Source organism: Trematomus bernacchii, unplaced genomic scaffold (genome assembly GCF_902827165.1).
Source record: "Trematomus bernacchii unplaced genomic scaffold, fTreBer1.1, whole genome shotgun sequence".
NCBI lineage: Eukaryota > Metazoa > Chordata > Actinopteri > Perciformes > Nototheniidae > Trematomus > Trematomus bernacchii.
Genome location: NW_022987615.1, coordinates 801,257 through 816,032, shown reverse-complemented (window position 1 = coordinate 816,032; position 14,776 = coordinate 801,257). Strand labels below are relative to the sequence as shown.

Below are 14,776 nucleotides of genomic sequence, written 5' to 3'. Positions count from 1 at the left end.
TGGAGAAGAGGGGACACATGGTGATGTAGAAGAGACATGAAGAAGAGGGGACACATGGTGATGTAGAAGAGACATGAAGAAGAGGGGACACATGTTGATGTAGAAGAGACATGAAGAAGAGGGGACACATGGTGATGTAGAAGAGACATGAAGAAGAGGGGACACATGGTGATGTAGAAGAGACATGAAGAAGAGGGGACACATGTTGATGTAGAAGAGACATGAAGAAGAGGGGACACATGTTGATGTAGAAGAGACATGAAGAAGTGGATTTTGCATAATAGGTGACCTTTAAGTACAGTACTTGAGTAAATAAACATAGTTACCCCCCCCCCCGCAGCTGCTGGTGAATCACGCAGCATGTGATGCAGCAGCTGCTGGAACACAGAGTCCAGCGTTTAGACCGAGCCGCTCACTGACCGTCTGCTGTGACTCAGAGAATAAAAGCATATATATTTGGATCACACGTTTCTGGAAAGGCTGAAGCGCCGGCAGCTGATGAGATTATTTTCAGAACTCCATGAGAGGATCTTCTTCTGCAGACGAATCAGAAACGGATTTGTTGATGTACAAAATGTTTTAATTCCCAGTTCAGACTCTGATGTAACTTCCAGCGTGATTTATCATCTCTGCTGTGCTGGAGAGCGCCTCTGTTGTTTTTCTAATTATGATAAGATATACCTTATTGACGTTAAACATATTGCGTTACAGTAGCATGTTCAAACAAGGCATTGCAAATAATTTGAAATATAAAAAGTTGAAAATAAAGGAAATGTAAATATCTCAAAAAAGAAATTAAAACAGAATTATTAAGTTAAATATATAAAAGTTGACTGTCAAAAGATCCAGATATGTAGTTCTCTGGCACATAAACACTATGAAGGGCAAAATGACATCTAACACAATTTAAAAGTTGTATATTTTGAACGTTAAAGATGGGGTAGGTAAGAATGAGCCACACCGTTATTCTCAAACCCCCACGCTCACTGTCCTGCTGCCCCAAATACTCACTAGAGCACCAAATGCGGATTAACCTGCCGCTAAAAATAACCCCCAACAAATTCACCTTTTTCCTTTTCAACGATCAAAACGGCTGTGAATGGATTTTTTATTTTTTTATTACATAAGAACTTTTTCAAACATGTAACTATCTTTGTGTTTTTTGCGTGACAGACTAAACACATTGTTGGATTATAGTCTGGATTTCTACCAGGGAAAAACAATAAATCTGACTAGTCTTTAACTAAACAATGTCTCATAAGAGTCTGAAGAAGCTTCTACATTTGTTGACTTCATTTAAAGGTCACCTATTATGCAAAATCCACTTCTTCATGTCTCCTCTACATCAACATGTGTCCCCTCTGTGTAAAGAGATTCCTCTCCTCGAGCACCATTGTGTTCTTTTTAAACAAATATCTCTCAGAGGGGCGTGGGGAGGGGCTCCTTATTTTCATCTAAAGTAACAGACAGTGGGTGTTTCTCAATGTCGAGTACGCTTGCTTGGTAGGACATGTCTTCCGAGTCACTTGCTTCAGAAGCGAGGCAAGAATACTTCCTGGCATTCGGAAAACGAAGTGTGGAACAGGCTAGCAAGTGTGCAGGTGTGCGTCATATGAGAGGCCCCGCCTTACATCTTCCGCTACAGATTTGGGGAAAGTGGTCCGTGCGCAAAGCATTGTGGGGATTTTAAGACCGCGGAGTCTACACATGTGCAGCCTCGACATTTCTCCAAACGGAGTACGCCGGGCTCGGTAGATTTCCAAGTATGCTGGAGATTGGAACAGTCCTTCGGCGCCACTCGATGACGTAGTATGCTTGAAATAGTGGCTCTGGAGCAGCCTTCCTCGACATTGAGAAACAGACAGAGAATCAGCACTTTTGAAACAGAGAGGATTATGGGATGCTGCAATGATCTGTTTGGTGTTTCAGCCAATCAGAGACCGGTTCTGGATATATCTGAGACCTGTAATATATTGATGAAAAACAGTATGATAGGGGACCTTTAAGGTATTAAAGTGTGGAAATGTTTCTGCCACCTGAGCATCTCACAACAACTTTACTCAGCAGGTGTATTCACAGTCTGCGGCCTAATAAATGATGTTAGAAAAATATTATTGAAAACCATGTTCAAGTCATATTGAAGAAAAAATTCAACGTTTCCGACAGGCTAAATGAGAATCTTAGCTGTTTCATGATGTTAAATAAAGAAATGAATACAAATAATCACTAAAGTAGGAGCTGAAACTCGACAGAAAAACCAAAGTAATACTCTCAAAAGCCTCAAAGGGAAACCAACTTATTACAGTGACACCCAGGCGACCATTGCTTGATGTTATGATAACCAAATACATGTGCAGTCCAAACTAAAAATAATACCAATAATAAACACAACCTAAATATTTTGCTTCTACAAGCAGACTGCTCCTATCAATCACTGTCTGTAGAGATGCACAGGAATTTGGGGGAGGGTGTCTTCTATAGGTTCCCCCTCCTGTTTTGTGTCACCATGATACACACACACACACACCCCTCAGCTGGGAAGTGTCAGGGGAAACTCAATGTGTGTGTTAGTCGTTTCTGTATGTATTTATGCTTGTGGGAAGTTGTCAATGGCTATATTAGGCTTTACATGATGGATGGCCTAGCACACATACACACACACACACACACACACACACACACACACACACCAGCTGGGAAGTGTCAGGGGAAACTCAATGTGTGTGTTAGTCGTTACTGTATGTATTTATGCTTGTGGGAAGTTGTCAATGGCTATATTAGGCTTTACATGATGGATGGCCTAGCACACACACACACACACACACGTACACAACAGCAGGTTGTTTTGGGGCTCAGGTGGTGTTCTCACTATTTCATGCCAGTTAACCAAGCGTTATATTAAAACACTGGAAGAGTTAAACCTATATATTGGATCCCATAATATGCTTTTTGGGGTTCTCCTTTCCTGTAGTGTGTTCTATAGGTTTTAGTGCATGTAAATGGTCTGCAAAAGCTAAAATCCCAGTGAGTTTCTAGGTTGAATTGACCATTCAGAGGAGGAAACTTGCACGTAAAAAAATCTTCGGTTTGCGACTTGATTTCCGACTTTGACATTGAAGGTTACACGTTACGCGTTCAGTCTTTTTTGACCACATGTTTGTGTGTGTGTGTGTGTGTGCAGGTTGCTGCGTCGCCTGGCCACGCTGCTCTCCCAGCAGGCCACCTTCATGGCCTCCAACGAAGCCTTCAAGAAGCAGGCGGAGGGCGCCAGCAACGCCGCCAAGAAATACATGGAGGAGAACGAGCTGCTGCAAGAGGTGACACACACACAGATACACATATACACACACATATTATATACACACACATTATACACACACACACACAATTTATTATTTATCGAGCTTTATAAGGAATTATTTATTTGTCCGACTCACAACTTCACTGTTCTGGTTCATTCATACAACTCCCATTGCGTCAATTTCATCACTTAGAATCTGAAAACTTAATTTATCTAGTGGAGTCATGTGGTTCAGTGGGTTGAGCGATGGTGTTCGGATCAAGTTCAAACCCCACTGCAGTCAGCATGTCGTTGTGTCCCTGAGACACTTCACCCCAAATTGCTCCTGTGGGGATTGTCCACAGTATTGAGTATGTAAGTCGCTTTGGATAAAAGCGTCTAACAAGTGACATGTCATGTAATGTAATGTAATGTAATCCCGGGGGCAACTGGGTTTCCTTGCTCCATTTTATAAAAGATACATTTAAATGGAATAAAAAAATTATAAAAACGGGCAAAGAAATATATATATATTAAAAAACAATTCAAGATTTTTTTTTGCTACAAAGGTTAAAATACAATGTTCAATAAAAGATCAAATACAATTAATATTTATATTAGCACGTGAAGTTTAAACGAAATGTCTAAATATATAATACATAAGAATAAAAATATTTAAACGTGTACATTGTACGACAACATAAAACATTAATTTACTAATAATTAATTTCAGGGAAAAAGCTGTGAGACGCTGCTGTTCCTTCAACTCACCAGTGGGGGGCAGCTGCTCTAAAATAAACACTGGAGATATTCAGAGGGCAACACATAACACATACTATCTTTGTCTCATTCACAATGTGGACTCCACACACACACATACATACACACACACACACACATACACACACACACACACACACTCACACACTCTGTGGTAATGTGACCTGTTTGTCCGGGGTTAGGAGATCACCCAGCACTCTGCTAAAAGGAGAAGTTGCTTCATCTGCATGTGACACACACACACACACACACACACACACACACACACACACACACACACACACACACACAGACCACAGTTTAATATCCTCCACCACAGAAACAGAAAGGAAGTTCCCTATGAAATCTTAAAGACATTCCTGTTCTCACCAATACAATTTGCCGCCGTTTAAATAAAAGTGTGTTATTTTTATTGTACATTGACCACGCAAAATGTGCAAGATGCAATAAAATGTCCTTTTTTGCATGAAATTAAAAATAATTAATTGTAGCAATGCACCAGAATGTTCTAATAAAAAGGAGTTTGATTTGTAGAATAATATAAAAAATGGAAATATACTAAAGGAAGATATAAACACAACACTTTTGTTATACCCATTAATTATATTAAATGCACAAAATGGACAGTCAGAGGTTAAAACGGAGGAATAGTCACTGTTCATCTGAAGTGTTGGATAATAAATTATTTTCGCATGAGAAATGTAGATTTAAAGAATAGGAAAGCGCAGATCAAACTGATATCACCTTTTATAACGCCGTGTTGTCATCACACACACAGAGAGATATATCTGTCTGAGCCTCGAAGGTCAGTTATGTGTGCACACACACACACTCACACACTCAATCACTCACAGATGACACTATATCTGACAGAATGGTGACAACTTGTGTGTGTGTGCACGTTCACATGTAATCAGTGTAACATGTTTCTGTCGAGGACACTGACTCCATCCTCCCTCTGACATCCTTCACATGAAATACATTGTTGAGATTTATTAATTGATTTTGTGTAAATCTCAGAATTCTGACTTTAATAAAAAAATTCTGACTTATTTCTGAAAAGTCCGAATTCACATGCGGTCCTCTCCTCTTCCGTATCTATAATAACACATTCACAAAAATGAGGGAGCACATTACCAATACACCGCATAACAACATAAAATACATTAAAGTGGACCTATCATGCTATATTTGAATAATATAGTGTAGGACCATACCTATATAAGGCATATTTATACTTTTTTTTTCAAAATACCAAACAGATCATGCATTTTAGCCATGCCTCATTTTGCTCAATTTGACAATTTATAGCTCTGTTTTTGCAAGGGCTGATTCTGTGAGAACAGCACCATCTACAGGCCTGGCATATGTACTACAGCGTCTCCAGCGCTTTCGAACGGCAATGGCCGTGGCTGTCTCCTCCTGATTGGTGGAGTTGGCCCAATAGCCGTAGCGCCACCGTCCTGACGTCAGGACAGTGTTCAAATCTGGATCAGTTTTTATCAGATCCGTTGCAGCCCCTTTTTTAGAGATTTGGGTATGGAGGAAAATAGAGAGGGTTGTGTTTTCTGACACTTGGTGAGTTCCCTGGAACACCGGGGACACATATTCATGTATACAAGACGTACAAAAGTGCATTTTGCATGATAGGTCCCCTTTAACATTTCATATTGACACATTTCATTGATCCTTAAAAGTAGAAGTAAGTCTTAAAATACTCCATTTCAAGTAAAAGTCCTGAATTAAAAAAATTGTACTCGAGCAAATGTGTTGGCATCCGAAAGTTAAAGTACTCATTCTGCACAAAGGCTTATTTCAAAATAGTATTATAAGCTTAATAAAGGAACAAAAGTCAAAGTACTTGTTATACAGAATAGAGAAAATGAGTCTTAAAGTACCATTTCATATCATGTTTGTACAAAGCAACTATGAATATTATATGATAGATGTGGATGAGAAGTATATGTAAATACTCAAGTAAAGTACAATTAAGTTAAAATAGTACGTATTCCACTGCTTCTAACCATAACTCAAAAGACATATTTAAGGTATTCTCTGAATGGCTCCGTTAGTGTGTAAGTGGTAACCGGTGTGGAATAGTTTCCTGAAGGTTTCCCGGGTTCACGAAGTCGTCTATATTTATCTGTCAGATGTATTCTGATGTTTTTAAAAGGTGTTGATGGTGCTCGTGATGCAGCAGCTCGGGGGTCCTCGGGGTCTCGTGGCCTTTCTGATCCGACCCCGAGACGCTTTTATTCAGCCTGAGAGAGCCATAAAATGTGGATTTATTATCCCAGCCTCGTCAATCAAAGGGCGGACGCTCAGCACCTGCCCCCCCCCGTCACTCAGAAACACACCATGAGTTTATCCAGTCTCTTGTTGTTGAATATCTAATATTTAATAATCATATATGTGATGTTTGAGCCTCTGGTGGATGGCAATAAGCACATTTGAAAGTGTATTTAAGGTAATTAATACTTCTCTTAATTGTTTAGTTCTTAGACAAAAAAATTGGCAACACATTGGATTGTTTTGACTTATTTTTATATCGGTGTATCATTAAGATATCTAATTACATGGCAATAAATGACAGACCTGGAGTGACACTAAAACAAATGCTGTAGTCATAGAGACACCGACATAGACAGGTGTAAATACCAAACACTCCTTCATCCACACAGCTGCACACACACGCACACACAGACACACACACAGACACACGCACAGACACACACACACACACGCACACACAGACACACACACACCATGCTCATTATAATAGGTGACCAATAACAAGAGAGGAAGAAAAGTGTTTTGGAAAATACAAAACCCTCAAAACTCTGGAAGTCCCGACATGGAGAGACTCAAAGTTTTAATGTCACTTTACAACGGATCTAAAATAGATGAGAATAGAGAGCAGAAAAGAAGAAGAAGAAACACTGTGTGTGTGTGTCACAGGCACACAACTGTTTGAAATACAATCATATTCTATTCTAATAGTCTGAAGATAAGATGTAATATGTGAAATGGGACACCCTTATAAGCTTTGTGAAGCTTCAGAATCATGGACCAGACACTAAACAGAAAGTATGTAAAATACATCTTCTAGAATTGGAGCGTTTTCACGTATTCTACAGAAACAATTACAAGCTTAAAAACCCCTAACTAAATAACCTAAAAATAACTTCTTCAGTACCAAAACATGTTCAAAAAGCTCTTTATTGTTCTCATACTGCCTGTGCTGCAGCACCTCTTTTCACCCTCTGTCTGAAACCAGAGCCCAGTCTGCTCTGATTGGTTAGCTGGCCGGCTCTGTTGTGATTGGTCAACCGCTTAGAGATGTCCCGCCCCTTTTAGTCTATCACGTACAATGTGTTGGAGTGCTAGCCAATAGGAGCGCGAGTAGGGTATTTAGACATTTTGTGTATTCGAGTTTTGATATACTTCAATTATGATGTGGATATACTGTATATAACACCATTCTTAGTACATTTATATTATATTTTTAAAACATATATTAGAATGTATTTTATTTATATTATAAACTGCCACAGATAATGAAATGTTTATAATTATAGTATTTCATACCTGTTGACCCCCACTACAAACAAACACTCGTTTATTTAATTGTAACTCGAACACCGTATTTACAGCCAATCAGAGAGCAGGGTTTTGTTTCTCGCAGTGTAAACTCAGAGAGCAGCTGCTGATCTGAGGTCAGCGCTGAGGTGAGGAGCGTTTGGTATGACCACCTGTTCGTCTGAGTGGGTGGAGTCAAAACAGAAACACACGTCCACAGCAGCAGTTTAAATTCCTTCACATCTGATTTAACAAGTTTATGACCTCGTCGGTTTCCTGCAGATTTTACTTTATCATGTGTTTTGTAAGATAAGAGTATATTGGACATTTTATCATGAGGGTAATTGTCGTGCAGCAGTTGCGAAAGTCTGAAGATAAGATTTAATTAAAAGTGTTAACAACAAACTCATATCCACACCACACAGTAAGAAAAGGCAAGTTTATTTATATAGCACCTTTCAGCACGCGACAATTCAAAGTGCTTTACAAAATCAATTAAAAGACATTTTAAGAGTAAATACAGTAGAAACACATTATATAAGAACATTTTACAACAGGCATAAAAAAGCAAAGATAATCAAATAAACACAACAGGTTTACAATACATGTATAAAAGGCATACTGCAGTGCGAATATGAACAGCTCAATTAAAAGCAGCGGCAAAAGGATATGTTTTCAGTCTCGATTTGAGAATAGTAAGAGTCTCTGTGGACGTGCATGATTCGGGCAGATTGTTCCAGATGGTCGGGGCATAATAGCTAAACGCTGCTTCTCCATGTTTTGTTCTTACTCTCGGAACAGAGAGCAGACCCGTCCCAGAAGACCTGAGACTCCTTGATGGTTCATAATTATGTAGGAGATCGTTAATATACTTTGGTCCTAAACCATTTAGTGATTTAAAAACTAGCAATAATACTTTAAAATCAATTCTTTGGCCGACAGGAAGCCAGGCTAAAGATTTCAGAACCGGACTGATCCACTCTTTTAGTGTCAGTGAGGACTCGAGCAGCGGCGTTCTGAATCAGCTGCAGCTTTCTGATGGATGTTTCTGTCAGCCCTGTGAATACACTATTGCAGTAGTCGAGTCTACTGAAGATAAAAGCATGGACAAGCTTTTCTAAATCCTGCTGTGACATTAGTCTTTTAATCCTAGGTATGTTCTTCAGGTGATAGTATGCAGACTTAATGACTGTTGTAATGTGGCTGTTGAAACTCAGGTCTGAGTCCATCACTACACCTAGATTTCTAGATTTGAGTTACTTTGTAGTCATGCCGACTGAAGCTCTGCGATTACTTTTAATCGGTCCTTCTTTGCTCCAAAAACAATGATCTCAGTTTTTTGTTTGTTCAGTTGGACAAAGTTCTGAGTCATCCAGTCATTGACGTGCTCAATGCACTTGCTCAGATTTCTAATCGGAGAGTAGTCTCCTGGTGTAATTTAAAAATGAATGTGCGTGTCGTCTGCATAGATGTGATAGCTTAGATCGCTGTTTTTAATAATTTGAGCCAGTGGTAGCATATAGATATTAAAAAGCAAGGGTCCTAAGATGGAGCCTTGAGGAACCCCGCATGACATATTTGTCAAGGTTGATGTGTAGTTGCCCATTGAGACAACGTTTCTTCTGTCCTTTAAGTAGGAACTAAACCAATTTAGAACTGTCACTTCCAGTCAGGATTGGAAGGTGCTTACTGTATATCAATTTAAAAGCTGTGTCTCGCATCCGCTCCCAGTAAATACAGTTTTAAAATATCTAAAGTTGTGATCTGTTAAAAGATTTAATAATTCATTCAATCATCTGAAAAATCCACTGAAATTAATTCCCTTACTTCGAGTTATTTTCCATTTTATCATGGGTTACGTTTTGTCATTTTAAAACATTTTCTGGTGTTTTTTCCTCTTTCAACAGAAACTCCGTAACGCTGGTCTCGATCTGCCGGAGGCCGGGAAGAAGGGAGCCGGACCGGTGGAGGAGAACAAGAACCTGAAGGAGGAGGTGAAGACTCTGAAGGAGGAGCTGGACAACAACAAGAAAGGTGAGGAAGAGGAAGATGGGAGAAAAAGAAGTGTATATGGATAAAGAGAGTAAAATTATGGATACATGACATCATTGGAGATCGGGCTCGATATACGGTCAAAGTGAAATCGGTAGGGGATCGATGTCCATTCAGTCTGCTGGTGGACGAATGACTCGATGGCCAGAGGTGTCATATCCTGAAATCTATACCTACCAGCCACAGATCGCTTCTTTTACTGTCCTTTTGTCTTGGAGGAAGTACAGAGAAACGTTACTCTGGATTTTATTTGATGTTTGAGCATGAAGCAACTTTAGTTCTCCGCTTCGTGCCGATACTTTGTTTCCCCCGAAAGTGGGCGGGGCCGTGATTTCTCCCGAAAGTGGGCGAGGCCGTTGCTCTCATCTATAGGAATAAAATAAAAGGAGGCAAATGGAAGAAGGAATAAATTGGAAAATACATTTGTAAAATTAATGAAAGGGAGTTGTATAACAATACTGATTATATGTTTGATGTATTAAAATCATCTGCCAGATAAATGTTCTGGTGTAAAAAAAATACAATATTCCCCCGTGAGATGTAGCGGGGGTAGAAGTATAAAGTATCAGAAAATGAAAAAAAACAAGTATAAAGTACCTCAAAGCTGCACTTAAATCACGTACTGCAGTAATAGTACTTATTTAACCCCCCCCTCTGTGTTTATGTTCTGCAGCTCTGCAGAAGTCGGACAGTGACGTTCGTGCGATGAAGAGTCAGGCGGAGAATCTGACGGTGGAGTACGACCGACTGCTGGACGAACACAGCAAACTGATGGTAACACTCACACACACTCACTCACACACTCATTTGCAGACACACACACACACTCAGTCACTCATTCACACACTCATTCACTCATTCACACACACACACACACACACACACACACACACACACACACACACACACACACACACACACACACACACACACACACACACACACACACACACACACACACACACACACACACACACACACACACACTCATTGTCACACACACACAGTCACACACACAGTCACACACACACACACACACACACACTCATTGGCACACTCACTCACACAGTCACATACACACACACACACACACACACACACTCATTGTCACACACACAGTCACACACACACACACACACACTCATTGGCACACTCACTCACACAGTCACATACACACACACACACACACACACACACACACACACACACACACACACACACCACTCATTGGCACACTCACTCACAGTCACACACACACTAAAACGTACGTGTGTGTTCAAACTTGATTTATATGTAACCAAAAGCTGGTTGTAAGTTTCTTATTTATAGTTGAGCGTTAAGCGTCGCCCAAACAACTCAGGTTACACTATGTTTTTATTATATTCAAGTTTAAAGTTATTTTATTTTGATATGCAAAACAATGACAGAGAGATACTGTAGTCATTGGATCTCAGACTGTCTGTTAATATTGTGTGTGTGTGTGTGTGCGCTATATGAGCCTGACAGGCAGGTTAGAGGTGGACCAGCTGCTGCTGCTTCTTATACAAACACACACACACACACACACACACCAAACATAAAGTTATGTAACATACCTCGAAGTTAGTTGCCCGAGAGATGATGTCATCGCTGTTTTAAAATCCCCCAACACACACACAACTTGATTTATAGGTTACCAGACTCCACACACACACACACTCACTCTAACAGGTGCACACTCAGGCTGACAGAAGCAAAACAAATGTTGTCGTTGCAGCCAAGAGAAAACCCCCAAACCTTTTTTTAACATCGGTGTTACACTGAGTGTTTTATAAAAGTTGACTGATAACATAATTCATTTTATAGCAGTGGGGGGGAAACTACTCAAACGGCACGTAACATTTATATATTTTCTGAATTTTGAACATGTAAGAGTTTAAATCGGTTAAAATTATCCCAATATTTACCTTTCTTTAAAATCGTCAAACATCGGCCAAACTGACTCTGTGTTTTTTCCGCCCTGTTCTCTGTCTGCAGGCAACAAGCGACAAGAAGTCAGACTGAGAAGGATTTCCAGCTTCTATCATCTTCATCATCGTCTTCAAAGAACAGCCTGCTGCTTCTGCATCAGTGATGTCACTTCCTTATTTGGACGACGGCTCGCTGTGATTGGTTTATTTCATGTGGCTTAAAAAACATATACATCTCATCTGACTGTCAAAAAAAAAAAAAGTGGGCTGTCTGTGAAACTTTCAGACGAGGTTTTCTGTTTGTTTGTTTGTGTTGTTTGTTTGAGGAACATCTGATCATTCCCTGTTTCCTACAGCTCGAGAGAAACTAAAAAAACAACCTGAATTTCATAACTTTCTGCTTTTTCTTTTGTTGCAAGAAACAGAATATTCCCAAAAATTTGAGGTCCAAAGAATTCAATACACCCGCTCTCCTGTATTGATAACTAAAATATTGCACATTTAAGGATTACAATTGAACGTGGCCAAACACAATCCTTCAGAAATGACCTTTTTAACCTTAATGTTTTATTTGTTAAGTGGATTTCGGGTTGAAAAAACAATGAAAACTGTTGAATGTACTGTTGAAACTTGGATCTACAGTCTGTGAATCACGTTGTATGAGCCAAACAAAAACACCCGAGTCTCCTCTTACCTGCTTCCCTTTCTTTGAAATAATGCCCAAATCCTTATTATGATGATTTCTACACTGGTTATCTTTAATATCCTGAAGTTTCTACGCTCACCTATCGACATATTTCCAACTCAAACGGTAAAATAAAGGATAAACAAATGACCAGACGTTTGTTTTGCTCGTACAAAGTGATCCGTCTTATTTCTTTGTGGTAATAAACTTGGTTGGTTTGAAGATTTTGTTATAGGTTTGTCATTAAGTTAATCGGTTTTCACTTATTTCTTTGTGTTATTTAGGTATTTTTCTTGTTTTGTGGCTTTCAGACTAAGATTTTCTCTCTGGTAAAACAAGTTTGTGGACCCGTTTCACCTTTAAACCATCAAACACTATATTCTTATTGTTTTGATTGTTTGATAGATGGTGCAGCTGTAAAGGATTAATACATGTTTTAATTAACTGTAAAAACTGTCATTCCTCTTCTGTCCACTTACATGCACAAAATCATGTTCACTGTCTCAGTTTTCATCACGTTTAGCTGCACTGATCATCAGTCTGTGTTCGACGCTTTACGGCAAAATTGGGTAGGAATTTGTGAGCAGATGACGATTGTGAGCAAATTGGGGTAAAAAAAAAACATCACAAAGCGGTCTGAATAAGAAACGGATGAGATACTTAATGACGTGTAGTAAATTAACATCGACTGCTGCCGAACAAAAAGAAATGGACAGTTTTCCATTGACTCCTCTTCACTTACAGAGACACTGACATTAACAATTCGTCTAAATTACTTGATAAGAATATCTGCATGAGCAGTTATGCAAAGAGGCCCTGTCACCTTGTGTTCAAATCAGCTAGTGTTGAATTAAATAACTGCAAAACATGAGAAATTGGAACGATTTTCAGGCTGATATTGAAGCGCTAATTTATTTGATCTGAGCCGGTAAACATCGTCCATTTTCCATCATGTTTATCATTAGCAACACTGACGAGAAAGGACATGCTTAAGTGTCGCGTCAAACAGAAATCAGCTTCCTTTATGAGCGTCACAGGAAATGCTAAAATACACAAAAACAGAAGAAAATATTGTGCAGCTGACAGCATGTGTTTCTCTTGAATGACCCGGTGGATGTTTAGCTTTTAAATGTTCGCCATATTTCAAACTAAAACTAAAATATGTGGTGAAATCCCAGCGTTTCACAGCTAATGTAGGGTTGAGTCCACACAGTTCTCACGCCTCACTTGGTTTACGTCTGTTTCTTCTTATTTTGAAGTATAGTTTCTACAGTAGGGTGAGTTGCCCTAATGTGGGACACTCCCTAATGTGGGACACTTAAGGCTTAATGGTTGTAGGTCTTCCGCAAACAAATTAGAGTCAATGAAACTTAACACAAGCTGTGATGTCATGCGATCAAAATCACATGACTTCTCAAATGTCCAATCACAGATGAGGGTGGAGCAACCTTCAAACAAGTGTCCCACATTAGGCTTAAAGCAAAAAGAGTGTCCCACATTAGGGCAACTCACCCTATGTCTACTTTCTTGCATGAGCACACACTTTCGTTTGTTAAAATATATGTTTTCTGGTTATATAAAGACTTGTGGGACTTGTATTTTGATAGTCTGTCACGTTTATTTGATGCTGAATGTGTTATTCTGTATTTTGGTTTCATATACTTGTTACATCTTTAAGAAAGTGTGATGATGCTGAGAGAAATTCACCTTTAATGCTTTATGATGAGACATGAATATTCAGGCTGATTTAACGAAGCGTCTGTGGTTATTCAGACCAAACCTCATGCTGCATATCTCTGTATTTAAACACAGAAATGTTCTCTTGTTTAATTTTCACCTGTGTGTTGTTTTTGAAGACTGATGGTGTGTAACTCTAGAGTTTCGGAGGGATCACGGTGAACTGTATCTGGACTCATCGTGTCAGAAAATTGGAAGTTTTGAAATAAACCAGCAAAGGAACTTCTATAGAGTCTGCTGGTATTTTACTTTTGTGTGTTTCCTGTCACCTGGTGTTGGATGTGCACTGATTAAAGGTCACCTATCATGCTACTTTTAGGCAATAGCATAGGTCTCAGATATATAAGAATATATAAAAAACATGTCTATGAAGTGTTTTGCTAAAAATACCAAACAGATCACCCATTCTAGCCATGCCTCATATCCCTCTATTTCACTTCCTGTTTCAAAAGTGCTGATTTGGGGTATAAAGCTTTAAAAAAAAGGAGGGGTCTGAGCTCATGCGGGACCCGGCAGCTACTGTCTAAACTAAATACTGCCGTGATGAAACGCCATATCATGGATTATCAAGGATTCTCTCTGAAACAGTATGGAGCTCAAAGGCTTTCTCTCTTGCCGGTTATACCACAAGGTGAGTTCCTTTTTATTTCCTGCTTCTTCACACACATGCTCTCCAGTACAGGTTAGCTCTGAGTGTTAGCGATGCTAATGTAA

General features: G+C 39.3%; 1 protein-coding gene across 2 annotated transcripts in view; it reads left to right on the top strand.

Moving 5' to 3' along the window:
• The window catches only part of bcap31 (B cell receptor associated protein 31), a 28,570-nt gene extending 14,282 nt beyond the window's left edge, over window positions 1–14,288 (top strand). For both annotated transcript variants that reach the window (XM_034132179.1, XM_034132180.1), the window contains exons 5-8: window positions 3,182–3,317; window positions 9,547–9,673; window positions 10,365–10,465; window positions 11,708–14,288. In XM_034132179.1, coding sequence (XP_033988070.1) covers window positions 3,182–3,317; window positions 9,547–9,673; window positions 10,365–10,465; window positions 11,708–11,734 — 391 coding nt within the window. In that variant the 3' untranslated portion in view covers window positions 11,735–14,288. The remainder of the gene's footprint in view (window positions 1–3,181; window positions 3,318–9,546; window positions 9,674–10,364; window positions 10,466–11,707) is intronic.
• The last annotated feature ends 488 nt before the right edge of the window (window positions 14,289–14,776 follow it).